Source organism: Lissotriton helveticus, chromosome 7 (assembly GCF_964261635.1).
Source record: "Lissotriton helveticus chromosome 7, aLisHel1.1, whole genome shotgun sequence".
Lineage (NCBI taxonomy): Eukaryota > Metazoa > Chordata > Amphibia > Caudata > Salamandridae > Lissotriton > Lissotriton helveticus.
In genome coordinates this window covers 1,301,104,857-1,301,132,229 of record NC_136068.1, presented here as the reverse complement: position 1 = coordinate 1,301,132,229, position 27,373 = coordinate 1,301,104,857, and the positions used below count along the sequence as shown (strand labels likewise).

The following is a 27,373-nucleotide window of genomic DNA, read 5'->3' as shown; positions in this document are numbered from 1 at the left end:
GGCACATCCCCATCGTAAATAGGTCATAAAGAAGGAACAGAAACAGATGAGACGCAAGATAGAAAGGTGTGTGTGTGTATCATAAACTCAGCAATGTCCTGCTCTTTGATCTCTATCTCGATCAGCTAAAGGGCAAGAACTGGTTTGGCAAGGTCAGCTTCAGGCAGCAGGGTCAGTTCATTTCAGGTCAAACAGGAGTCAGCACAAACTCAAGCTAAGGTGCGCGTGTCCAAGAAACTTGTTCAGCCACAGTCATGGGCCTATGTGAGGGCACCCACAAAATGGCTGCCATGCACAAAATGGAACCCAAGGGTTTCAGAACGAAATCGTCAAATACATAGTGAATCCATCAGTGTAACATGACGGAAACACTCATGCTTGCTGAGCTCACTGTTTACGGTTCGCTGTTACCAACTTCGTAACAGAACCACGACCATTATGACCCAGGGTCAGAATTCACGGAACCTCAGACCCTCCTTTTGCCCTTACATAGGCAATAACCTAAACTCACGTCAATCTGAATCCAGGTCTATACTCATCAGATCATCAAGATGTTGCTGTAGCATCATCCTAGTACTTAGTACGTCTCTTGATACAGGTCCCCTTGCACACGAGGTAGCACAAAGGCCACATATAGCCGGAGCACACTGTACGCAAAGACAGAACAGGAAAAGAATGGCTAAGACTATCTCAATGATCATCAGAATCTTCCATCCCCAGGTGGATAACAATCCCCAAAACCATCCCATTAACGACCAATCTCCTTCGTCCACATGTATAGACTCGGAGATCTTATGTAGCTTGGAAATGGCTTGGTACACTGTTGGAGCGTTGTCTGGAATGAAAACACAGCAGCTCGATTGAATCAATTTACATACCCCTCCTCTATCTGCAAGTATGACATCTAACGCAACCCTGTTCTGAAGAGTCATAAGTCGATCCGACTGGAGCTCAGCAGTCAAGTTACTAAGGGCACCGGCAGTTTCAACTATGGTGGACTCAACCACTCTCGTCAATTGCCGTATGTTCCTGCTGTTAACCATAGGTCCCCAAAACGGCAGGAAACCCTTCAAGAAATCTCCTAATTCCTGTCCTGCAGTATCTTCCTTACTGAAGACACCTCTAACAATTCTCGTCTTGTGGTAATCTGCCGCAGCTGTATAGGTAGGAGGCAACAGGAACGAGACAAAACATGTGCCCGAGAAATCAGGGGGCAACCTTGTATACGCTCTATCGTAACAGACAAAATAGGTACCCTTAGCTGCTAGGAACGATGGGGAAGTCTGGGACGCAAAAACATACGTCTCAGTGCAGATACTCTTCCCTAACAGCCATCGGATTCTTGCCATTACCTTGCAGACAAAGATGACCCTGATGGGGTACAATCCAAATCTGAGAGGATCTTTTAGCTTGCTGGTTCTTACTCAGACTAGCTCCATATCCGGTCACGTTCCATCCAATATACGCTAGTGTCTCATCTCTCTGGATAGTCTCATAGGAACTAGCTCCTTTAATCATATCGACTATTCCCTTAACTAGAGCACTATTCTTTGGATTGTCTTTCACAGAACGTAGGGGGTAGACTTCACGAGCATAGATGAACATCGTTCTGTATGCCCACACGGAATCATTATAGCTGAATGTCAGGACCAGGTAAGGAATACCTTTATCGGTAGTATGGGGCATAACACCACACACCCAACAGTTAGTCGTGTTTACTACTAGCTGGTGTTGGTGCAGAAGCTTAACAAAGGAGTTATTAACAAATTCTAATCTTCTAATGGATTCATGTTCAGGCAGAGGATGAAAAGAATGCGAAGAAACAGTAGAAGAAGGTATGGGTTGTGTAGTGGGTGCAAACGTCACTTGAAAAGAGAATATAATATATCCCATTAAGAACATCATTAAGCTAAGTAACATAAAAAGACATATTAGGAAACACTTTCTACTCATAATTTGACACATTTTGCTCTTAAAACTCATTTCTTCAACAGGTCTCTCCATCTTAAAAAACTCCATCCTCTAACCGTGCAGCTCGCGGCGGTTGGGTGTTCCGCGCTAGGGAATGCGTCTGTCAGTCCAGGGAACGCCCTAGGACCAACCAGAACCTTCGACCTTGTGTCTTCGGCTTGCAGTCCAAAGACTTTACACCACGACCCTACAGCTGAACCCAGATGGCGGTTCGAAAAACAAAAATCAGTCAAAACAGTTTCTCAGATGGGAGAGCTGAATTTCAAAAATAGTAAAAAGGAAAATGTCTTATTTTATTTGTCCCATGACTCTTGGTCGTAAATTATAACGGCCCTTATCGGGCAATGTCTGGTCACGGAATAAAAGTTCAGGCTCAGTAATGTCCAGTCGAACTGACGGTGGCACAGCTTCTTGCAGAAGATTGTCGCTTTCACGCTCAGAACTCGTCCCAATTAAACGTGCATCGCTAAAAGGCAGAAAACAAGGCACAGTCTCAGTTTCCGAATCAGGAATACCCTCCTGGACCCACCGGTCGTACGGCAGAGGCAAAGGAACCCTCTTACAATGTACGCCGTGGATCCAGTTCTTCTTCCCTTGCACTCGTACTGCAGATCACGTAGATAATAGCACCAAGTAGGGACCGGTCCAGCGGGGCTGATCGTTCTTTGTCCGCTGAAAATTCTTTATCAGTACCCAGGTGCCGGGATTGATGGCATGTCCTGGATCTTCAGAAGCCTGAGGCAATGTGTCATGAACCTGTTGGTGTAAAACACGCAATTTAGCCGTCAATTTGTACAGGTAATCAAGCATTACAGGGTGTTCGATCTCGCTGAATTTTGTCGGCCTCGGTACTCCCCATATGTTTGCCGGGCGACCAAAAACTATTTCATAGGGACTAAGTCCCACTCGAGAATGTACAGTCATCCTTGTTGACAGAAGTGCTAATGGCAAAGCATGAGGCCATTTAAGACCAGAGCTCGCCTGTATCTTGGACAATTTCAACTTAAGGGTGCCATTATAGCACTCAACTAGACCAGCTGATTGGGGGTGATTTGCAGCATGGAATTATTGGCGAATTCCTAACCCTTCACACACTCTCTTCATCACTTGACCCACAAATTCACTCCCATTATCACTCCAGACCATTCTCGGCAAACCATACCTAGGGAAAAACTCCTTAACAAGGGCTTTAGCTGTGGACAAGGCAGTATTATCTTTCAGGGGATATGCTTCTACCCATCTTGAAAAGGCACAAACAACCACGAGTACATATTTCAAATTGTTGCACCTCTCCATGTGGATGAAATCTAGCTGCAAAACCTCGAACGGATACGTTGGAGGCGCAAAATGACCAGCTGGAGTTGGAGTTCCCTTGCCAGGATTGTACATCAGACAAACCATACAATTTTTGACCACATTCTCTGCACACTTAGGAATTCCAGCATTTTGCCATACTGGAGCCAACAACTTACAAATCCCTTTCGAACTGATATGAGCCATTCCATGCGCCATTGTAACCACTGCCAGCACGTACGCATCGGGAACAACCATCGTTGATGCTCTGACAACTCAACCCAACAACCATTTGCATCCAATTTACCCGTACTCTCTCTCCATACGCTCAACTCTTTCTCTGTAGCTTCAGCTTGAATAGACTTCACACTTTCTATCGTATCCTCACACATTCCAACATCACCAATCCATCTTGCAGGGCCTGAAACATACATTCATCCGCAAACGCATTACCGCGACCAACGTCATCGGTAACCTTCTTATGTGCACTGCATTTCACAATCGCAACTTGCAACTGCAAGGTAAGTGACTCGAGAAGCTCATTCACCAACAGGCCATGCTGAATTTTAGTTCCATGAGAAGTAAGGAACCCACGTTCCTTCCGCAAGCGTCCAAAACTATGAGCCACACCAAACGCATACTGGCTGTCGGTATATACAGTCACTCTCTTCCCTTTCGACAACACACACGCTCTCGTAAGTGCAATCAACTCTGCTGCTTGAGCTGAATTATGTGGGATACGTGCAGCTTCAACAATCGTATGCAAAGTCGTAACAGCATATGCCGCAGTCGTATCACCATTCGGAAGCTTGAAGCACGAACCATCCACCCACAAGATACCATCACACTTCACAAGAGCAGTATCCCTAAGGTCTATCCTTCCTTTCGTTTCCTCTTCTGTCCTAAGAAAACAATCGTGCTATTCAGAAACATCTGTCTCTACTGAAATCGGCAACGACGTAGCTGGATTCAACGTATTGCATCTCTTTATGTGCACATGACTAGCTAAGAGTGTCAACTCATAACCTGACAATCGAGCGCTAGTTAAGGGCTGTGTCTTGGTCCTGTTTAACAAGGTATCCACTGCATGTGGAACCATCACAATCAGCGTATTATCCATCACCAAGCCAGCAGACTGTCGAATGGAAACAGCTGCTGCCGCTGTGGCTCTCAAACAACTCGGCAACGCTCTAGCTACTGGATCCAAAGTCGACGAGAAATACGCACATGGACGCTGCTTGTCCCCAAAAGATTGTGTCAACACTGACAACGCACATCCCTCTCTCTCGTGCACATACAATGTAAAAGGCTTGCTATAGTCTGGAGTACCCAACACAGGAGCCGAACACAATGCATCACGTAATTCCGAAAAACGTTTCTGACAATCGTCAGACCACGGGAGGGGATTCGGAGTATCTTTACAAGTCAAAGCCAACAGAGGTTTGGCCAGCAGAGAAAAATTCGGTATCCACTGTCTACAATATGACGTGATACCCAAGAAAGCACGTACTTCTCTCTGCGTATTTGGCACAGTCATTTTCACAATCGCTTGAATTCGTTCTGGGGTCAACCTTCTTCCCTCCTTTGACAAGAGATGACCTAAGTAGGTCACTTCTTGTCGACAATACTACAACTTAGAAGGTGACACTTTATGATGCAAGTCCGACAGATGTCGCAACAAAGAAAGAGTAGCTTCTTTACAAGTTTTCTCATCATCAGCGGCCACTAACAGATCATCCACATATTGAATAAGAGCAGCACCAGCAGGCAACACAAGAGCATCAAGCTGAGTTTTCAAAGCCTGGCTATAAATAGAAGGACTTTTGCAATAGCCTTGAGCAGCTCTCTTAAACCGGAAGCTTCGGCCTCCTAAAGAGAAGCCAAAAATATCTCTACTCTCCTCAGCAATTGGAATGCTGAAGAAAGCATTTTTCAAGTCGATAACTGAAAACCAAGCAGCCGAAGCCGGAATCATCGTCAACAAAGCAGTAATATCCGGAACAACTGGAAACTGTGGCACGACAATTTTGTTAACCTCTCTAAGATCGATCACAAACCTGTAGACAGGTGGCTGAGAAGAATCAGTACGCTTCAAGACAGGCAAAACAGGACTGTTGCACACATTACCTCTCGTCTCTTCAATCACATCTTTCTCAATCAGGTCATAGATGATCACTAACAGCGCTCTTTCACCATCGCTAGAAATCCGATATTGGGGAATGCGTGGCAATTTAACATTTGCTTTAAGCGTCACAACGTAAGGTGGAATCTCCAAAAGACCCACATCATTAGGACCAGTAGCCCAAAGAGTATCAGGGAGAGAACACAATTCCGGTGGAAGCCGATCTTAAGACAAATACATCGGAGAGATCACTTTCTTACCCAATGTAAGTTGTACTCCCGAAGGAGAACAATGCAATGTTGCATTCAACCTTTTCAACAAATCCAAGCCCAACAAATTCTCGCCACAACCTGTCGTTAAAATGAGGGGTGCTTCCAATTCAAAAGGTCCTATAGAAAGAGATAAAGGACTAGAAACTGGGTTACGAACTGGGGCACCAGAGAATCCTACCGAAACATTTGTTAAGCAGGACAAAGGTGCGCCAGGGAGTTTAGAGTGCATGATAGAACTTTTCGTCGCACCAGTATCCAAAAGAAAAGGCTCTACTACACCCGATGGGGCTACTGCAACATAAGGCCCACTCTGATCTACTGGAACCGACACTACTTCCTCTCTTTGTCTATGGCTGTCCTAGCAATCATTATAGTCAGCATTCTCACTCTCAACATAATAGTCATCAGCATAGTACTGAGTCGATCGACCAGATGTAATCTTCTGCTGATCAAAGCAATTCATAGAATTTTGTGGGGGAAAGGAACGTTCGTTCTGAGGAAATGCACCACGTCCTCTACCCCAAGACACTTGCTGAAAACCACCACGACCTCTCGGGGCTGGCATACCACTCGTACATTGTCGCAACACAGGGCACTCATTTTTATAGTGACCTTCCTCCTTACAATACGCACACTGATTCAAACCCAAGGGTGGTCTTGGAGGAAAATACCCAACGTTCTGTTGCGGCCTCTGAAATGGGGGGGGTTGCTGAAACTGTGGACGTTGCTGTGATTCTTGCTGATTCGAGCGAGGCGGATACGCCTGCTGCAAAAGAACCTTTGTCTTTAAATCTTTAGTCTTTTTCTCTACTCGATCTTTCTCGTCCTTGTCCCTATTCTCGTAGTACTGTGCAGTCCCCAATATCTGGGCCGGCGAAGAAACAGCCCAAGAACTTTCAGAATCTTTCAACTTATTACATAGTTCAGGGAGCAAATTAAAAACAAATTTGTCCACAAATAATCTTTGCCCACCCTCCGTACTCATGTCCTGACCACTATGATCTATAAATGTTTCTTCAAATCTAGTGAAGAAATCAGATACACTTTCGTCCTTTTTCTGCTTACAAGCTGCTAACTTGTCCCAATTTACTCGTAACGCTGGCATCATCGTTTTCATAAGATCTATAATTTTGCCAGGTAGATCTGCCACTAGAGCCTCAGGTTTAGCACCACCAACCTGTCTAGCGTCTGCAGCAGCGATATTCACCCATGTATCACCTAACTCAATTGCATGATCCTCATGACGAATTTTTGCCCACAGAGGTTGAGGTACCACGTTACCCAACAGCATATCTATATCGGCTAAATTCATGATGCATGCGTCAACTGTCTGAGACAACTCCTTGTAATAACCAGCCGGATTTTTACGGGGGTCAGGTAAAGACTGCTTAAGAGCCAAGACCTCTGCTCTCTTCCATGGCACATGTACCCATACTCGCTGAAAATGTGCTGGTATAGCTGGGGGAACATTATTCGCACCAGCAGCTACCTCTTCACGCCACACTGGAGGAACTTCTCTCATCGGATATTGTCTTACTTTCCTCCTAACTGCGGAATCAGGCTCAAACAGTCGCTGGGAGGGGAAATCGTTTCTAAAAGCAAGTACCATCGCAACTGCATTCTCAATTCCGGGACCCACTATCGTCCCTTTTGCAAACTCAGACTGGATATTTAGCAATTCTACAGGGACTGAACCCAAATCATTATCTTCCCATTCCTCACGAAGGAAAGTACACATAACTTCAAAAACATACCTTTGCTTGGGTGCTTCCCACTGCTGGAAAACACCCATAACCGACTCTAAGTTATACCTCGAAACATTCGAAACCCATCTGCGATCCAAGAGATCTAACACTGCCCATTCTTCGGGACCAGGTAGCTGACTACGCATTTGTTTACGTGCAGAAACAGGGGTCATACTCAATGACCCAAAGAAAGGAGACAAAAGACCAGTAACAGTATCAGTCATTCGTTGTCGAGCAGAAGGAGAAGCTGTCATAAGGACAGGAGACAAAGTATTTTGAGGTGATAGAAGCGTAGTGTTAGTAGCAAGAGAAGTTGAAGGTACAGGAGAATAAGGCAAAGTAGTTCCAGACAAAACCGATAGCAAAGTCGGCGGCCCCAGAGGAGGCTGCGCCGTAGGAGGAAGAACCAGCTGAGGAGGAGCCGGTGGTTGAGCAGCAACAAGAGGTTGTGCAACTGGAGGTTGCGGAGGTGCCGTAGCACTCTGTGCATAAGGGGGTGGCAATCTCAACAAATGTGACATCAAAGGATTCTTCTCAGGGTCCTTCATTGCATTCTCAAGAATAGGTGGCAATGATGGGTAACATTTATCAATAGTCATATTATGTTGTCTATCTGACACCTCAATTGCTTTATCTTCTTCATTTTCCTTAAACTGCCTAGCAGCTTGCATTATCGACAGCTCCTTTTCTCTCTTATCTCTTTTAGCTTGTTTTATTTCTCGTTGTCTGGCTTCTTTACGCCAAAGGCTAAAGGAGTCAAACATTGCCGGACGGGCTTTCTTCCTAAATAATTTAACATCCAAATTATCTAGAATCTCTGTGTCATAGCTACCATGATGTGGCCATTTTAAAACACTGTCTTTCCTAGTGTATCGGACCGATACTTCATTAAACATAATGGGGCCCACGCCGTGTTTAGAGTAGAGCTCATAAGTCGGAGTTCCAACTGGAGGTATCGGACATGCATCCTCCAATCGGGAATCCCTGTTGCAACCACAACCAAACCAAGTACCAAATTTGCTACGATTAGGCATCTTCGCTCACTAATCGAGCTTCAAACTTCAAGGGATTATCTCTACCGATACACTCGTAAATGTACAAGACCCACGGCTTTGGAAATTGCAATTTTCAAATCAAAACTAAGGACAAATCAAAGCTAAGGACCAAACAAACTAAGAACCTAAGGACCAAAACTAAGGACTGGGAGCGACCCACTTATACTTAACTGAGGTATCAGTCACGCCACCAGAAGACGGTCAGGGCAGCAGTCCTTCGTAGCCGTCAGGAAAGCGGGAAACCTCGCAGAAAAGACCTTCAGTCCACATTCGACATGCCGGGGTCGATGAAGTGGTGGCCGTCCTCCAGAATTTCCTCACGAAGCTCCTCACGATCTTCAGGCTTGGACCGGTACCGCTGAAGTCGCCCCACGTTGGAAGCGCCAACTGAAGAACCGGGTTATTTAAGACCCAGCGGCGCCAGGGGCACGCCCAAAGTCTTCGGGTATCACCTGTCTTAGAACACAGAGACACGGAATCTTCTTGGTGACGTCAAAGATCGAATTTATTGGCTGCAGCCAGTAACAGAAGTCCTAGAAGTCAACACGGTATGAGTTCTCAGGAGACTGCTCAACTTTACAAAGCAAGCCATCCCTTTTTATACAAAAAATTGTGCTTCAGGCAAACATTCCTTATTTACAGTTTGACCACTCACATGTTTCCACGACAAAAAGCAGGAGCATGATGACAAGCCCATTTTTCAGTTTGTCCAGCCCATAATCAATCATTGGTTAAACGTAACATTTTTCATCAGACAGGTCGATCAGCCCCATAATAAAAACGGGCACATCCCCATCGTAAATAGGTCATAAAGAAGGAACAGAAACAGATGAGACGCAAGATAGAAAGGTGTGTGTGTATCATAAACTCGGCAATGTCCTGCTCTTTGATCTCTATCTCGATCAGCTAAAGGGCAAGAACTGGTTTGGCAAGGTCAGCTTCAGGCAGCAGGGTCAGTTAATTTCAGGTCAAACAGGAGTCAGCACAAACTCAAGCTAAGGTGCACGTGTCCAAGAAACTTGTTCAGCCACAGTCATGGGCCTATGTGAGGGCAACCACAAAATGGCTGCCATGCACAAAATGGAACCCAAGGGTTTCAGAACGAAATCGTCAAATACATAGTGAATCCATCAGTGTAACATGACGGAAACACTCATGCTTGCTGAGCTCACTGTTTACGGTTCGCTGTTACCAACTTCGTAACAGAACCACGACCATTATGACCCAGGGTCAGAATTCACGGAACCTCACGCCTTGCACATATCTACACAAAGATTGGGATGCACCCTGAGTAATTGCCAGTGGCTGAGATTAATTCAACTATTCCATCCATCACTCTTTGTATGCTATAGTTAAAGTTATTTACATCAGTGGCACTGACTCAAACTGTTGAACAAAGCGAGAAGAGGAAAAAAAGCAAGCCTCGAGGCAAGAAACGGGTAGAAAAGACAACCAGGTAGCTGCATGGTCCTTCTCCTTTGCACAGCTTCTAAACATGATAGAGCCTATTGTACCTATCCTAAATTCTGTGTATCCCCGTACATGGGATAAACCATATTCGATGCAGTTTCTGATAAAGACTCCTAGCTGTAGATTCCTTATGTTATAGTTTTTCCCCAGGCGTCAGATTGGATCAGGAAAATCTTGGGCAGTACCTATGTGTGCCAGTGGGTGGCGCTGATCGGCTCTGCATCATCGGCTTTGTCCATGCCTGAAGTGATGTGCTCAATGTTTATCTAGCCTCTACCTCACAACAGTGCACTGACATTAGTTATTTCCACGCCATCTGCGTAAATCCGGAGAGAGTTCTTTTCTAGACTACCTTTTCAACTTTCTGTTGAGATTCTTTTTGAGCTAAACCGCGCTGTGGATGTCTCCATAAAACCTGTGGGGTTTAAACCTTGTGGATCCTGTCACTTGGCAGATGTCTGTGACAGACCCCCACCTGGTTTGTAGTGCCTGGAACCAGCCCACAACACCAAGGCTGGCCCAGGCTACCCTCAGATTTATCTCTCAACAGTCTGGGGTGACAGTGAACAACTCTGCACACCTCCAGCCGAGAGGAAGGTCCTGGGCCCACTGTCAGAGTCTTTCCCGCCATTCTTAGTCATGCTGCAAGTTATCTGACAAGACGTGGAAATACCACAAATCAAGGCCCTGCTCCCACACGTCTGTTGCAGAGCCTCGGTACACTCTGCTCCGCGCTTCCCAGAGATTCCCAGAGCGATCCCCGACCAATTTATAGAATTTAATGAGCCCATGCACCTCATTTTTGGGCGGGCAACCCCTATCAAAAGCCCTTTGGGCTCCACAGGCTCAGATGGTGCCCCAATTTGATTCCCACCAGTGTGTTCACCCTTAATTCCATTCAAGTCCTTTAGATCCATTCCTGGATCCAGATTGGCTGCACTCATGAGCTGGCTCCTTCCCATGAGTCCATTCCATTTTCATTGTTCCCGGTGCCACCAACCCCACCGCGATACCCAACTCTGATACGGAGCTTGACCGGCATTGACCGACGCCGACTCCTGCGCCACCCAGACCATCCGGGAGAGAAACAGCGCCTCCTTTTACTGATGGGCCCTATGGGGAATAAGATTGGTGCGGATCTGAGGACCCTTATGGTTATCCCAACCCCCTTGAAGAACCCTTGGCCGTGGATAACTGGCATGAGGAACTAGTGGATGCCAATGATGTGGACACTTTTGACACTGGCCTAGTCTCTCCTCTTACTGTGGCTATGGAGGAAGGGACATCCTTTGCCATGGTAGTGAGGAGAACTTCTAAGGTCCTGGACCATACACTGCCTTTAGTGGCAGTCAAGGCTAAGGTCTTAACAGAGGTGTGTTAACCTGGGGTAGCCCCTATGCAGCTTCTCCCCTTAGATGAAGCCCTCACAAATATCCTGCTTTGGGACTGTGACAGGCCTGGCACAGATGCTCGTGTGCACCGGACCATTGCCTGCCTCCATCGACCTGCTCCTGAGGGACTCTGGTTTCCTTGCTCAACACCCTACCCTGTAGAGCCTGGTCGTCCAGGCCTCCACCTCCAAAGTTAACTCTGCCACAATCCCTATTACACCAGCAGATGGGGAATCTAAGAGGCAGGACAACTTTGGAAAGGCAATTTTCTCTTCCATCGACTTTGCAGTGTCGTTCGTGATCACCACGTTCCTCGTGGGACGGAATTTCCACGCTGTTTGGAACTCGGTTGTGCATGTGTAGCCCACGGTCTCAGAAGAGGCCTGAACCATCCCGTCCCAGGCTATTTCTGATTGCAGGGATGCAGCAAAGTTCACAGTATGCTTTGCTGAGTTCACTTGGCTTCTCAGGGATGTTCAGGCATCCCATATGGACATGCTCTTAATTGGCTCTCGCCTATTTTGCAATAAAGCAGATTTGGCACTCGCACACTTTAAGTACTGCAGGGCCACCGCCCGTTCCCTGGGACTCCCCACAACCACATAACAGCCCCACTCTGCTTTTTGCACTATCTGTAACTGCGGTAGGGGCTACCAGCTGCATCCTTTTCCACCCGGCCACCATGTTTTTATGCCTGACTCCCTCCGAGACACCCCTTTTTATCAGAGCCATTCTAGACCCAGTGCAGTTCAGATCCTACCCTCAGAAGTGGCGAGTCTAGGGTATTCAGGTTTCTGATGTTTCAACCCCTATCATGCAATTCAATGAGACGGGCTCAGAGACTGCAGAGTCTCATGTCCTCCTGCATCCTACTGGTAAACATGCCCAACAGCATATGCGGGCTCTGCATTGGAACCTGAGACCACAGTGCGTGCAGCATCAGGGGAATATCTGTGACCTGGTGTCCAGGTATTGCAGGGAGCAGCAAAACATCTGCAGTGGTGGCTGAAGAACCATAATTAGATCACCAGCAGCAGACTGCTTCCTTTCACACCCAGACCTCACAGTGGTGACAGATGCATCCTTACTGAGTTGGTGCTGCTCCCTGGGAGAGATTCTGATCAGAGAACTATGGTCTCCACCAGAGTCCCAACTCCACATAAACCTATTGGATTTAAGAGCGATTAACTTGGCATTGAAATGCTTCCTTCCATCAAGGGGGTGCTGGTTCAGGTGCCAATGGACAACACCATTGCCTTGTGGTACTGCAACAAGCAGGGCTGGGTGGAATTGTGAGCCCTTTGTCAAGAAGCCCCGCATTTCTGGACATGGATGGAACGTCAAGACATTTTCCTGTTAGTGCAACACATTTTCCTGGTTGTACAGCACCTGGCAGGATGGTCAAAGCGTGCAAACTCTGCCATCAATGCCTGTCAGCTCCCAAATGGCATCAAGATCAGAGGTGGTGCAAGGAGAATCTTGGTTAGATCTATTCGCCACGCAGAAGACACACTTCAGCACGTCTGCGCATTGGAGTTTCCAAGGCTTCTTTAGCTCGGATATGCATTTCATCTTGAGTGGAGCTCAAGACTGTTAATATGCCTGCTTTTCCACTCCTGCCCAGAATTCTCAAGATGAGGAATGATTTGGCCCAAGGCATTCGTGTGGCTCTGGATTGGGCACAGAGAGTATGATATCCCATAGTCCTGGGCATAAGCATTGGTCCTCCGATCAGGCTGCCCCCACAGGCAGATCTCAATTGCAACAACAGGGCAGAGTTTTCCACCTAAACCTGTGCATGCTCCACTTACATGCATTCCTGTGGAAGACTGTTGTTGGAAGTCTGGCTGTCAATATAACTTCACAAAGACCATATGCAGCTGCTTTTGGTACAAGTGTGTGGCTTTTTGTGCTGAAAAATATGTTGATCTTCTTTCTACACCTTTCTTTGGCCCGAAGGCTTCCCTTTGGGCACAGTTAACGGGTACCTTCTGGCCCTTTCGGCTGTCTTACAGTTGCCCCATGAGCCCTCCTTGTTCAAGTCACCTGTTTTGACGTGTTTCCTGAAAGGATTTTAACATATGTTCCCACCTAAACCTTTCATGACGCTCCAATGGGACCTGAACTTGGTCTTAACCTTTTTGATCTGTTTATCATTCGAGCCCTTGCATAGCTGTCCTCTATGTCTCCTGACGATCAAAACAGTCTTCTACATCAGCGAGGAGGTTTAGCGAGCTACAGGCGCTCTGTGTACACCATCCATACACCCTTCCCAGACAAACTAGGTCTACTCACTCGTGCCTCTTTTCTCACAAAGTTATAACACCTCTCCACGTCGGCCAAAGCATCACGCTACTGACTTTCTTCACGCTACCTCAACCTTCTAAAGAAGAGGAGAGACTCCATTGCCTGCACTAAAAAAGTGTGTTGTTGTTCTGCATCAGTCGCACTAGAGAACACCAGATGTATGATCATCTCTTCATTGAGTTCGCTGGGGCGGAGAAAGTGAAAGCAGTGAAGAAACAGACCATCTCCAGATAGGTTGTACTCTATATTAAGATATGCAATGGACTTGCCAAAAAGCAGCACCCTGAAGACTTGCAAGTTCACTCCAGCAGAGCCAAGACTGAGACCACTGAGTTAGTGGGTGGATTCCCTGTCCTGGATATATGTCAGGTTGCTATGTGGGCATTTCTGCACATGTTTACCAACTGCTGCTGCCTGTACAGTCAGATTTGTGACAACGTGCACTTTGGCTGTTTGGTCCTCCAGGGCATTTTGGTCTAAGCCAGGATGCAGAATCTCCTCCGGGGGAAGCATTGCTTGGGTATCTATTCTTAGGTAAGGAATCTGTAGTTACAAGTCTCTGTCAGATGAACAAGTTACTTGCCTTCGGTAAAGCCTTATCTGGTAGGGACTCTAGCCGCAGAGTGCTTACTGACCCTCTCCGCTTCTGCCACCAGCTTTTCTGACTAGAAAGGTTCCCTTAGGTCCTTACACCCAGGTCCATCAACGTTTAGCAATGGCTCCGTGCTACCAGCACAGAAATGACAAAAGAAACTTATGTCAGCACGTTGGCGTGGCGCCTAGATACACATCATGCATGTCACTTCTGGCGCAGCCGAAGTGGACCCGATTGCTGCCACCTACCGGCGTGCAGAGGTACTACTCAAGATTTTCTGAATTCAGACTGATGCCTGGGGAATATTCTAAGGTAAGGAATCTGTGGCTAGATAGTCTCTACTAGATACAGCGTTACCAAAGGTAAGTAACATGTTTGTCTCCCCTATATTTGGGGAGACAGGATAGATGGTTACAGAACAGTAACTAAATTGAACCAAATAAACTGCTCTTAAATGCCTCAGTGCAAAGGTTGCGTCATCACAAAACCATATTTTTACTGACCGAGAATTAGAAAGTGAAGAGCACGTTTTGGTTAGAGGCCTTCTGATACTCTACTGGAGACAACAGTGTCCAGTGCTTAGGTGGCTGTCCAGTGCCTTTTATCCATAAAACACTGTGGCACCCTATCAATTCATGTTCCTACTCAGTGACACTCCTCATCCTACACGTGCCATCCTTCTGCCTCTTTGTGACCAGTAACAACATCACCTAGTCCTGTGGCATTACTTCACCCCTTGTTGGTTTTCTATTCCCTCTGATATGTATACAGAGGCTTCCAGGTACTGTTGATTCATACACATGAATTCTAACCTCAGTTATTGTGTTCTGCATTCCGCCTATGTCTTTTCTTCCATCTTCTTTCCATCTCTTCTTCATTTGCTAATCTACGACTGCTCTAGTAACCCTTTAAAGATCAAAGAGAGGACATTGGCATTAAATGACCTTCAATAACCCTGTACATCAGGGATAGATTTAACACAGCCTGCAAATTTGTACCAGCATGGCATACTTATCACAGTATTGGGAAAAAATAAATTGACTTGCTCCCTTTGTGATTTTTTAAAATCATTTCTGTTCCACAATACATTCACCTTTCTTGGTGTAAAATGTTTGCCTTTAATACGGAGTGATACTGTGCATGATAGACTGTGGAAATGTCAGACCGGTGTAAATGAAGTTCATGCACTTAAGTTGTACAGTAGTTACATTTCTGTGTATGCCGGCGATTTGATTCGCTATGAACTAAATACAAGAAGTGATTTGCCACATTGCTAGTCAATCTGGGAGTCCATGATCTTGTCTGACAGGCCAATACTTTGCTAGAAACGCTGCTGTCTTATGATGATATTGTCCTCTTCCCAATATTTATTGCTGAAGTCCCCTCTCTGGAATTGGAGTGGTTACCTTAGCTTGTTTACTCTCAACTTTTCACTTGTCCTGTATTAACCTACTTTCGTTTTTCAGAGAGATTGGATATTCTAACCTGTTTGTTTCTCTTTTTTGCACTAAACCTATTTCTCCCTGCCTTCCACTTTTCTCCATTACTTACCTTATGTTTTTTCCTTTTTTGTTCGTTGTTCTCCAACTTCTCATTTTTTTCTCATACTCACTCTTCTAATCCGTAACTTCTATTGCTTTCACTCCCTGCCTTTATCTTTATTTGCTTTTCCTCTTCTCATTCTCCTCTCGCCTCTGACTTTTCTATCCCCTCTTTTCTCCTTTACACTTCCACCATCTGCTCTCTCTTTCATTTTCTTTCATTATTAACTACCATTGTTTCCCACCCATACTTTCTTTGCCCTATCTCTTTTTCTTTCCACCTCTTCACTGGCTTCCTTTCTCCATTCTCTTCTACTTCTGTTCTCTCTTCCCCCTTTTTCTTTTCCAATTTCTCTCTTCTCGCTCCTCTCTTATCAATTCCTGTCCCCTGCCTCTATCCCATAACGCTTCTTTTCTCCATTGTTTCCCTTTGTCTATCTGCCCCTTACCCAAAATGTGTTCTCTTATCTCCCCTCTCGTCTTATTTTTCTCTCTCCTTGCCTCTTTTTTTTCTGTTTTGATTGAATGCTTTAGTTCTTGGCGACACTTACAATATTCCTATAGACTTTCGAGGTAAGCATAATTAACCAGTGCGTCTCACCCAACTGATGCGGCCCAGTGGGGTGTCTGCCGTTTGCATGCTCTGGGCACCTGTATGGACTGTTTCTTACTTTGTTGGCTCATGAGAGGCTCATAGAAAGTACCTTTGGGTGTTTGAGTAGGAACCGTTTTAATTATAGCTGTGATATATTTTATTAGTACAGTTTGGGAGTCCTAAATAGTTCTTCCAGATGTAGCTCCTATATTAAAGACAATCTCCTACCTATCTATTCAGAAACCAGTGTTATTTGAAGTCAGTTAGAATGGATGCGATTGGTCCCTGAGGAGTCTCTAGTAGAACACCGGCTATGAGGACAGACATTAAATGAGAAGTATTGAAAGGCTTTTAAATCGAGATCCACGTTGCTCAATTTTTCTATATGTCAAACCACCTTAGAAGCAAATAAGGTATGTGCCACATTTACATGTTTACTGCTAGGAGTACACCTATATGTTTCTGGTTACTCTTTGTAGTAAAGTATAAAACACATCGGATCATATTCCACTAGCTCAGCTGAGCTATAAAGTTCTGCAAATCGCTTTGAAAAGCACTCAAGTGACTCCTCTTTAGAAGAATGTCTGCTGAGAGAACAATTATAGAGAAAAAGGCAGGTTCTCCTGGTGATTCTTTTTGACGATTAAATAGTAAAGGGCTAGGATTATAGTGCATTTACAGCGATGTGTGAGTCCTACTAGGGAGCTAGAAGGGGGTGCTGCATGTCCAGGAGGCTGTCACCACTGTGTGTGAGTGAAGTGGATATATTAAGGTGGGGGGTGTAAGGTTCTAGAAAGCGTGGGGCATGTTTGTGGTTCTCCAGCATAATTATGCGTGCATAATAGTGCTATGCTATCAGTAGCCATTTCGCCTATGCCCACTACTGCTAACTGATAAATTCACAAGTAACATAGGACATAGAAAAGTGGTTTCCACCCCAATTTGATTTGAGATAGACTTTCCGCCACCAGCCGGGTTTGGTGGCGCAGTGGACTAATGCATCCACTGTAGGGGCCTGTGTTCGACCTCATGGTCACAGGTTCTAATCCCGGTGGGTCCACTCAGCCTTTCATCCATCTATGGTCGATAAAATGAGTACCATTGAGTTGGGTAACAATATACATCTGTTATTCAGCGCCTTGAGACCCTTGGGTGATACGTGCGCTTTACAAATACACGTTATGTTATGTTTTGATATGTTAAATCTCAGTCCTGTGATATTGGGTGTTCTGTTGGAAATTGTAGCCCAGAATGTCTGTTAAACATGGTCAAATATTCCTCTTTTAGTCACAGTTCACAAGCCTGACAAGATTGGGTAGGGGGGGGCACTTAGTGTATTCTAGGGTCTTATAAAGCCATATCAACACATTCTTTCTGGCTGGAGGATTGAGGTCTGCTAGTGAAGCCCTATGTAAGGCTAAGTGTGCGAAACAGTAGTCTTGGCACCCTGTTTTCTGCGTAATTTTTATAAAGTGTCTTTACTTCTAGAGACGAGCTCATCAGCCACGAGTTATAGCTCTGAATTCAACCGACGGCTTCTAAGCAACTACATGTGTAAGTACTATATATTTATATTTCTTCTTTGCTGCCTATCATTTAGGGGCGGCTCCTCTTCCGGGGCTCCAGGGTGTAGCTCTGCCACCTATTAGCCCAAAGAGACACTGCTAGATCAAATGATTACACTTGTAATAATTACATTTAGCAGTATTCATGCAGACAAGACATTTGTGTTACATGAACTCTGCAGTGCGCATGTCAACCCTCTCAGCCTCTCCACCAGGTTCCTGGTGACAGGAAGGGGAGGAGGGGGCTGTGCGACGATCCTGCTACAGAGCGTTGTTTGAAAACCCCACACTGCATGTAGATGCCTGGATTGAGCCTGTCTGAGGGGTGTAGTTCAACTACAATCACCTCACACAGCACAATCCATTTTATTTAGCAGACATACTGTGCATGCCTCAGACAGCACAGTATGTCTGCTCAAATATGTCTTTCAGGCGCACATTAGTGGATCCCTTAGCCCAACGAGAAGCCGCACAGAGCAGCAGGGGTAGGTCCCCCAGCACTGTCCCATCTTCTGATAGGACTGTGCTTCCAGTACTGTCAAGAAGCTAGAAGAAGGCTTGAGGTGGGTCCTCCTCTGAAACCTGGCCTTTCTGTTCTGTCTGGCTCCTAGTTGGCAATCATGGCTTGCTGGTTCCTATGTCCAGCACCTGATTCCTGCCCTGCTGTTGCCATGGAGCCTCTGAGTTGCCATAAAAGGAAGAAAGGTAAGTTAAAAAAAAAAGTGTGGTTTCTCTGTGCGTATGTGAGGAAAAGTTTGCTTGTGCGTGATTGAGATTGAGAGGGAGATTGAGTGAGTGTGTGTGCTAGTTTAATGTGTTTGAGAGTGTCAATAAGAATGAAAGAATGAGAATCAGTGAGTGAGAGTGAATATGAATAAGGGGATGCAAGGGAATGAGGAAAGCAGTGTAATTTAGAGTGAATGAGGAGGAGATCGTGAGAGGAAGTTGGAGTGAGTGAGGGGTGTCTGTATCCGTAGTGCAACAAGTGCAGTTGCACCAGGGCACAGAGGCCATGGTGTAACTGCACCTGATGCAATCTTAACGCATAAAACCTGTCCCCCATGAGTTCAAAACAGATCCCCTACACACCAGCAGTTTAGAGAAAGAGAGAGAGAGAGAAAACATGTGCACGAAAAACAGTGAGTGTGAGTGTATTTGGAGCATTTGATGGAACCCAAAGCAAATTTTGAAAACAATGAGGCGAACCCGTGGCAAGTATTACACACCACCACTTTCAGGGATCTCTAGCTGTGACTACTAACAATCACATTCTGGACACAGTATTATCTACCTGGAAACCTGAAAAGAAGAAACATAATGCTGCTTGAAACCAACCCCATTTCGTGCCAGTTTATGGAGATGGTAATAAATTAGTAGGTGCTGGAGTGCACAACTTCTTGTTTTATAAAATCACCTGTCCCTCACTTGGAACATTTCCCCCCTTGAAATAAGATCTGTGAAGTATATGGGATTCATAAAAAAACTGAAAACTTGGCTGTTCAGACAAGCTTATGAATAAATATCTATGACAGCAGTAGCCTCTTTCTACCCCAGTGCCAAGAGCCCTTTTTGGAGAACGTGGGCTTAACAAGTGCTCTTTAAGACAACATAATGTATTGTGCTCTCTTTTAGAGCAAGCCCTTTTTGTAGGCACACTTACTCTGTCTAATGACTTGGCACAACGTATTGTGAAACATACTGAGCCTCACTCTACTGAGAGTGAACTATTTGCTTTTGTTGTGGTCTCATGTTCTACAGACACCGGGTGGCTCATAGGCTTTAGAAGTGGGTGGAAATAGCTGGAAGGGGCAGGCACTGATTATTTGAAAATCGCATATTTAGAGTGACTGCTGTAGGTGGTGTGTGGCATTCCAGCGCCTGTACAGTAGCACAAATCCTCGCTCATAAAAGTTTACTTTGTGTATTGTAGGTAAAGTGCTTGGCAACCTGCAGCTTAACCTCCTGAGTAAATCCAAGGTATATGAAGATATGGCTCTGAGTGCCATCTTCCTCCATAACAACTACAATTATATCCTAAAGTCTCTTGAGAAGTAAGTATATGAATATGTTTGTGTTAGTGAAGCAATCTTGCACTGTTGACTCAAAATATATATATATATCTTTTTTTTTTTTTTTACACCACAATGTCTCGACACGAGAAAGAAAAAGGCTGCGCACTCAGGCTCGATGTAATAATTTAAGTTTATTACAATTCCAGGAATCAGAAGGCTAACACATGTTCTGGCCGCCTTGCCTTCGTCAGTGTTAGTGAACCCATAAAACAAAACCTTTAAATAACAGATTGTTTCATTTGTTAAAACAAATTCATAAAGAAAAGTAAAGGACTTTCAGAAAATCGAGATTGCTTATTTGTACTTCAATTGCAGCCATTTTAGCCAGGCTAGCGTAGTAATCTTATGTCATAATAAATAACGATTTGCAGCTTTACAAATGTGTCCAAAACCTCATATTTGACACATTGATTTAGAATCTTAGCATATTTCTTTCCACAATTAATAACTAAACAATCCATTGTCGGCCCATGTATTTTATATTTCATTACTGGACATTGTTCATAAAGCAATTCAAGAACAGTAATCCAAATTCATCCAAATCAAAATTATGTCATGCAGTTCAAAATTGTCCCCTAAGAGTGACATTTAAAATACTAAGACACTGTCCATGGCGCAATTTCCAGAAGTGCAGCTGTGTGTATCATGGTATGTCTAAGTGTGAGGGACTGATCAGAACAGAATAACAAGGGCCATTATTGTTTTACCTTGAACATCGTGTGCAGACTAAACCTCATAGCACAGCAAATAACTTGCAAGGTAGACAGTTTTCATGTGAAAGGAGCACAAAGCGAGTCTTGCGAAATGTATGCATGCACTAACACTGACGATGAGCAGGTGGCCCGAACACGTGCGTTATTATTATTATTATTATTATTATTAATAACATTTGTTAAGCGCATGGTTGCACAAAGAACAGTGCGTCCCCGCGCTGAGAGTCCCAATAATCCTCACACAGCAGATTAAAAGAGGGACAGCCCAAGGCACTGCAGAAAGAAAACTACACTAATTAGCTTTGGGGAAAAGAAAGGTTTTCAGCCTCTGTCTGAACCTTGCTTCGGATGGTTCCATCCTCCAGTCGATGGGCAGGTCATTCCAGTCCTTACTGGCCAAATATCTAAACGACCGACCCCCCATCCTAGCTCTGTGGATCCGAGGGACCACTAATAGCATACAACCCATTGACCTAAGATGGCGTGAGGGACGATAGATGGGAAGCAAATCCTGAAGATACAAAGGTGCCTTTTTGTGAGCTATGCGATGGGTGATACACATAGTTTTAAATTTGATGCGCTCCCTAACTGGAAGCCAATGTAGGCAGCGCAAGGCATTCTTCCCAGAAGCCTTCCTAGGGAGATTCAGAACCAGCCTAGCAGCAGCGTTCTGAACGCGTTGCAGCTGTATAAGGCCTTTTTGACTGAGTCCACAAAGGAGGGAGTTCCCATAATCCAAATGGGAGGTAACTAATGCGTGGACCATTGTTTTCCTGGAGTTGGGAGGCAATAGGTCAAGGATCTTCCTCAAGACTTTCAAAATGCCATAACATTTGCCAACAACATTGTTAACATGTTTAGTGTAGTCAAGGTTAGAATCCAGGTGTATACCCAAGTTTTTAACTGAGTCCACCGGGGCGGGGACAGCGCCCAATTCAGCAGGCCACCAGGCGGAAGTCCAGATAGAGGGGCAGGAACCAACAATAAGAACCTCTGTCTTATTACCATTAAGGCGGAGGTAGTTCTGCTTCATCCACCCATCAAGTGCCACCAAACAGGTCGAAAATTTCTCAGCCTCCACAACTGGATCACGAGACAAATTGATCACCAGTTGGGTATCATCTGCATATGAGACAATATCAATCCCATATGACTCTACCAGTTTGGCAAGGGGTTCCATGTACAGATTAAATAATGTAGGGCTCAAAATCGAGCCCTGTGGAACCCCTTGTTTAAGACATCTTATACTGGACTTACAGGGAGGGCAGAGCACTTGAAATCTCCTGTTCATGAGGAAGGAGACCAGCCACTTATGTGCAGGACCAGTTATTCCCTTCTCGCTTAAGCGGCCTAGCAGTACGGGGTGTGATACGGTGTCAAACGCCGCACTTAGGTCCAATAGGACCAAGGCGGCCGTGTGACCCTCATCCACCCTGCTCCGCAACAGTTCTGTAGATAAAAGAAGGGCGGTCTCCGTTGAATGTTTGGCCCTAAATCCCGATTGAGACACGTGGAGGAGTTTGTTTTCCTCAACAAAGCTCACCAACTGTTGGTTAACTAGTTTCTCTACTACCTTCGCGCAAAAGGGAAGGAGGGAGATTGGTCTTAGATTATCCAGTTGTGTCATACTAATATGGGCTTTCTTTTTTATAGGGACAACTTGTGCCAGTTTCCAGCTGTCTGGAACCAAGCATTCACGGAAGGATAGTGAGGCCATATTACCTATGTGCTCCATTACCTGGGTGAGATGTTTGCGAAGGATCCTCGCAGGGGCCACATCCAGGGGGGAGCCAGAGTGAATGTCCAGTAAAATACTGGTTAGCTCCTCCGCTCTGGGGACCACAAATTCCCCAAGATATTTTTTTGCCTGATTTACATGACAGGGAACTGACGGGCTTGTGGATTCTGAGATAGTCTGAAACGAAGCATAGATCTTTTCTACCTTCCCCACAAAAAAGTCCGCTATCTCGTTACATGACTCTATCGATGAGGGGGCATCCCCTGAATTCACTAGAGGGGCAGACAATTCCTTCAAGATCATAAAAAGCTCTCTAGAGGTATTCTCTGAACCGTCAATCCTCCTATGATAATAGTCTCTTTTAGATTTCCTAATCTGACAGTGATAGGACTTTAGTTCCTTTTTATAGACTTCACGTAATGAGGGGGCATATTCCACTCTCCACCTCCGTTCCAAAGTCTTACATTTAGCTTTAGCGGCACGCAACTCGGCAGTAAACCATGGAGCGGATTTCGTTCTCCGTGCCGTAGCTTTTTGAGTCCAGGGGGCCACTTTATCGAGTGCACTCTCGACCCAATCATCATACCTCCTGCATGCCTCAACCAAATTATCACTGAGCTTAGGGGGGTCCTGTTCTAGGGTTAGATTGAAAGCCTCATGGCTAAATTTCCTCCAGTCCCTACGTTTAACTGCGGCGAATTTCTGCAACGGCACCCTTTTGGGCTGCCTTCTAAATGTGAAGGGGATCACATAGTGATCTGACCACAAAATCTTAATCTGGGCCGATACGCTTATATCTTCCCAATTAGCAAAAATTGGGTCCAGCAGGTGCCCAGCTTGATGTGTGGCTCTATTATCCGCCAGAACAAACATCAAAGCTCTGAGAGAATTAATCAGGGACACAGCCTCGCGGCAATTAACATCATCCAAGTGTATATTGAGGTCTCCAACAATCATAAACTTATTATGACGTAAGGCAGAAAGCGTTATGGCCTCGAGGAGACTCTCAATGAACGTGGTAGCCATACCGGGAGGACGATAAATAAGAAAACCCTTAATGGTGCAATTCGGGCCCGCCAAAATGGAGAATAGCCCGACTTCACAATTGTTAATGGCCGCCGGTTCAAGTGAACATATCAAATCGGTTTTATGGACGATGGCTATCCCCCCCCCCCTCTGGATCCCTCTATTAATTTGGAGAATGTTATATCCGGAGGGGAGGGCCTCTATAATGTCAGGGAGGGATTGCTCGTCCAACCAGGTTTCTGTCAAGAAAACTAGGTCAGGGGCGTCATCCATTAACATATCATAGATGTGCAAGCTGTGACATTTCAACGATCGACAGTTTAATAAAACGGCAGAGATTTCATTACCTTCTCTACCCGACTCATTGTCTCTGTGGATTGTGTAGCCACAACTCTCACACCTAGAGGGCCATACCTCCACATGCAGCGTGTGCAAGCATTCCGGTGGCGGTACCATGCGCAGATGTAAAAGCGCCTGCCTCATGTAGGTTATTCTCCCACACTGGTCTGTGATGTTCTGACCAGGGGTACTGGCCCCGGGCCGCGTATGGTCGCGGACGGGCGCAGACGGGCTTGCCTTTGGCGTTAGCCTTCTGATTCCTAGATTTGTAATAAACTGAATTTATTACATCGAGCCTGAGTGCGCAGCCTTTTGTTTCTCGTGTGGAGACATTGTGGTGTAAAGTATTGTCGCGGAACCGCATACGCGAGCTGCTGCACCTGCACTGTTGAGAGCGAGGAGTGTTGAGCGGTTTTTGTGTGTTATATATAATATATTACACTGTACCTGCTCCGTGTGAGTGAGTGATGCTTGTAATTGTGCTGCCACTTTTGTGCGTACTCTGTGCGTGTAAGGAAAGTGTGCTCAGCTGTGGCTTTCACACAGCACAGTCTGTTGCCAGAGGGAGAAAAACCTCATCTTGCGCTATTGTCATTGCACCTTTCAATTTCATTTAGGGTCAGATGTACTAACACATTTTCTGGTCACCAAGAATGGTAATTTGCAGGCTTTGCGACAGTGTGTTTTTCGAAAGCATTAAACCTGTTTAGCGATTCGGTAACATGTTATCAAATCGGTACATGGCTTTAGGAAACCGTTAGGAATCACTGTTAAGAAGGGGCATGTTTAGGGCATTCCTTTCTAGTAGCGATTTCTTGTGATATGTATTAATATTTTGCTACCGACATCCATTCACAAACCATTTATATTTCACAGACTACTGAAAGGTAGTAGTAAACTGCTTGCGAATGAATGGTTGCTTGTGAAAGGTAAAAGTAAAAAAAGAAAAAAAAAATGTTTAATAGGCAATGTTCCATGGCACCACTGCCTACTCTTAAAAAATAGTTTAAAAAATGTTTCTGTTTTCAAGCTCATCCCATTTTCCTTTAACGAACATGGGCTACATTTAAGAAAACAAATTGCTTTATTTAAAAGCAATCACAGCCCCAGTGTTTGCTTACCCTAGCACACCATCCCTGTTATGGCAGTGAATCGTAGTAGTTCACAGTTTGCGACCTACCTCATAAATATTCATGAGGTAGGTCGAATTGCAACCCACTGTGATTCGATATTTCGTGAATCGACCTATTAGTACAAAGGTTGGTTTGCAAAATACCACAGGATTCACTAAATGTTGGTGCTCAAATTGCGACCACGTCTAGCGAACCCTGTCTTAGAACATCTGTCCCCTACTTACGTAAAGGCTACAAAATAGCCTTTTGTCCAGTGCACTTTAAACTGTTCTCTTTCCTGTTAGAGATGTTGTCTATATTGTTCAAAGCATCTGAATTAATGCAGGAACTATATTTTGGCTTGATAGTCCTCCTGTGGTGAAACCACATATTTGTTGTGGTAGGATGTGGTAGAAACGATTAATACAGTGTTTGAATTTTCTTCTCACAGGTCTGAGCTCATTCAACTGGTGTCAATAACACTGAAGAATGCAGAGAAGCATTATAGGGGACACATTGAAGAGCAAATCAAGTTGTATCAGAACAGGTGAGCAAACGGTCATAACCTCGTCTACGTCAATCAAGGGTTGAAGGCTGGAAGAAATCATGCATCAGACGGTGGTGTTGAAGTAATTCATGCCACTCAGTGTATCTCCGAGCTTTAATCAAACTTGTTATTTTGGTATCTGCTCCATGATTTAGAATTAAACGCGGGTGTTTGTGAGCAGAGGAAAATGTGCATCAGTCTTTTGATAATTCACCATTTATAAATCACACAGAGATCAACCTGTGATGTCCTTGGTCAAGTGATGGCGGAACATGCTTAACATCCTAGGATTCAAGATCGTATGGTTCTCATACGGAGTGATTTGAATGTTCTATTCATTACACATTTTCCAGAATCAAATTCTGGCCCCTCTCAGCTGTAGACCCATAGCTTCAAATCATGCTTCTCTTTTTAAAACCATAGCTGATGGCAATTGTGCTGTAGATAGGCTCATACCTGTTTTGCTATACTGATGCTTTGACCTAGTGAGCACTTGTTTCTGCAAGTAAATCAGCTGGGACAGGCAGAGGCCTGATATGTTGTAGATGGAAGAATTTAAGACGTGACTCCACTCTTTTGTCCTGTCCTAAAGCGATACCCCTTTTGTGCTCTGATAAAATGCCCTTTTGTACCCTCTTAATGTCCAGCGATGCCCCTCTTTTGCCCTTCATGTCTAGATGACAGACACAAATGTACACACACACTCCTTCCCTTAAAATACAGAAAGGCCTCTTGGGAAATCGCAACCAGACTTCAGATGTCAAACTACATGCTGGAAGGATTTACATGAAAGGTAATTTGTATTGTGGTATAGGCCACATATCTCTATTACCATCATTGTCCATATAGGACTCTAGTACTCCTGATCACAAGATTGATGGCACTTGTCTTGTTGAAAACGTCAATGTTGTCACCAAAGTCTAATTTGCTGTTCTTTCGATGGACATTGAGAACATATATGCTATAACTTTAACCAGTGATATAGACACCGATGTCAACATCTAGACAAACCAGAGGAATAACAGCTCTCAAAGATGTAACTATCAGGAGAGATAAGTACAGACAGTAGCAGAAATTGCACAAAAAGAAAAAAGAGCATAAGGAGGAAGAGAAATATGTAGAAGCATTTAACTTACCAAGAACACCTAAGCACTCTGATCAAGATTTGTTTGAGAAGTGCATTTTTTTCGGATTGGTTTTGGTGAAAGATGGCAACAACTTTGCCTATTCTGAACAACTGAAGCTTAGAAGAAATGAGAGGAAGAAAGAAAAATGCAAGTTTCCAGGATATGGCGAAAAGAATTACCAGCATCATAAAAGGGTTTATTTGGTAAGATTGGTGAAAGACAACGGTCACACACGAGTTTCAACAGATAATATTAATCGTTGGGATGGTTATAAAGCCTCTTGTGTTTTTTCAGTCTCTGCACTTCTTTTGAGATCTTTACTGTTGGAACATTGTATCAGAAACTGGAAACAGATGCAGAAACGTTATGCAGGATTCAGAGGACTATGCAAAGTATTCAGGAAAAAGGGTTCCTTTTTAGTGCTTGCCTACCAGACACCGAAAGCTGTCTGTTGGCGAAAAGACCTATTGGCAGCTTACAGTAGACTAAGTGTTGGTTGGCTTTATTGTCGCTCTCATTGTCTAGCTTTTTATTTGGTAGTTTGTGTGGGATTTCTTTCCTCTTCTTGTGTTTTCCTTCTACCGGACACGTTGTGTATGTCCTTCCACTGCTTAATTTTCAAGTACAACTTTTTCCTCCTCGTTAAGCACTCCATAAGAGTGTTTTCCAGCAGTCTCTCTAGTTTACTTGTCTTCCGCCCCCTCTGCTGCTTTCTGTCCCCCAAATGCTTCTCCCCAGTGTGCTTCTCCTCTTCTTTGCTGTCTTGCCTGTGTGCTT

General features: G+C 44.8%; 1 protein-coding gene across 9 annotated transcripts in view; it reads left to right on the top strand.

Moving 5' to 3' along the window:
- Positions 1 to 27,373, top strand: part of EXOC7 (exocyst complex component 7) — a 339,430-nt gene that overhangs the window by 252,034 nt on the left and 60,023 nt on the right. For 5 of the 9 annotated variants that reach the window (XM_078654569.1, XM_078654567.1, XM_078654568.1 and 2 more), the window contains 4 exons: positions 16,297 to 16,335; positions 17,846 to 17,911; positions 19,853 to 19,973; positions 25,374 to 25,469. In XM_078654569.1, the coding sequence (XP_078510695.1) occupies positions 16,297 to 16,335; positions 17,846 to 17,911; positions 19,853 to 19,973; positions 25,374 to 25,469 (322 nt within the window). The remainder of the gene's footprint in view (positions 1 to 16,296; positions 16,336 to 17,845; positions 17,912 to 19,852; positions 19,974 to 25,373; positions 25,470 to 27,373) is intronic. The other 4 variants (XM_078654573.1, XM_078654571.1, XM_078654572.1 and 1 more) reach the window with 1 other exon arrangement.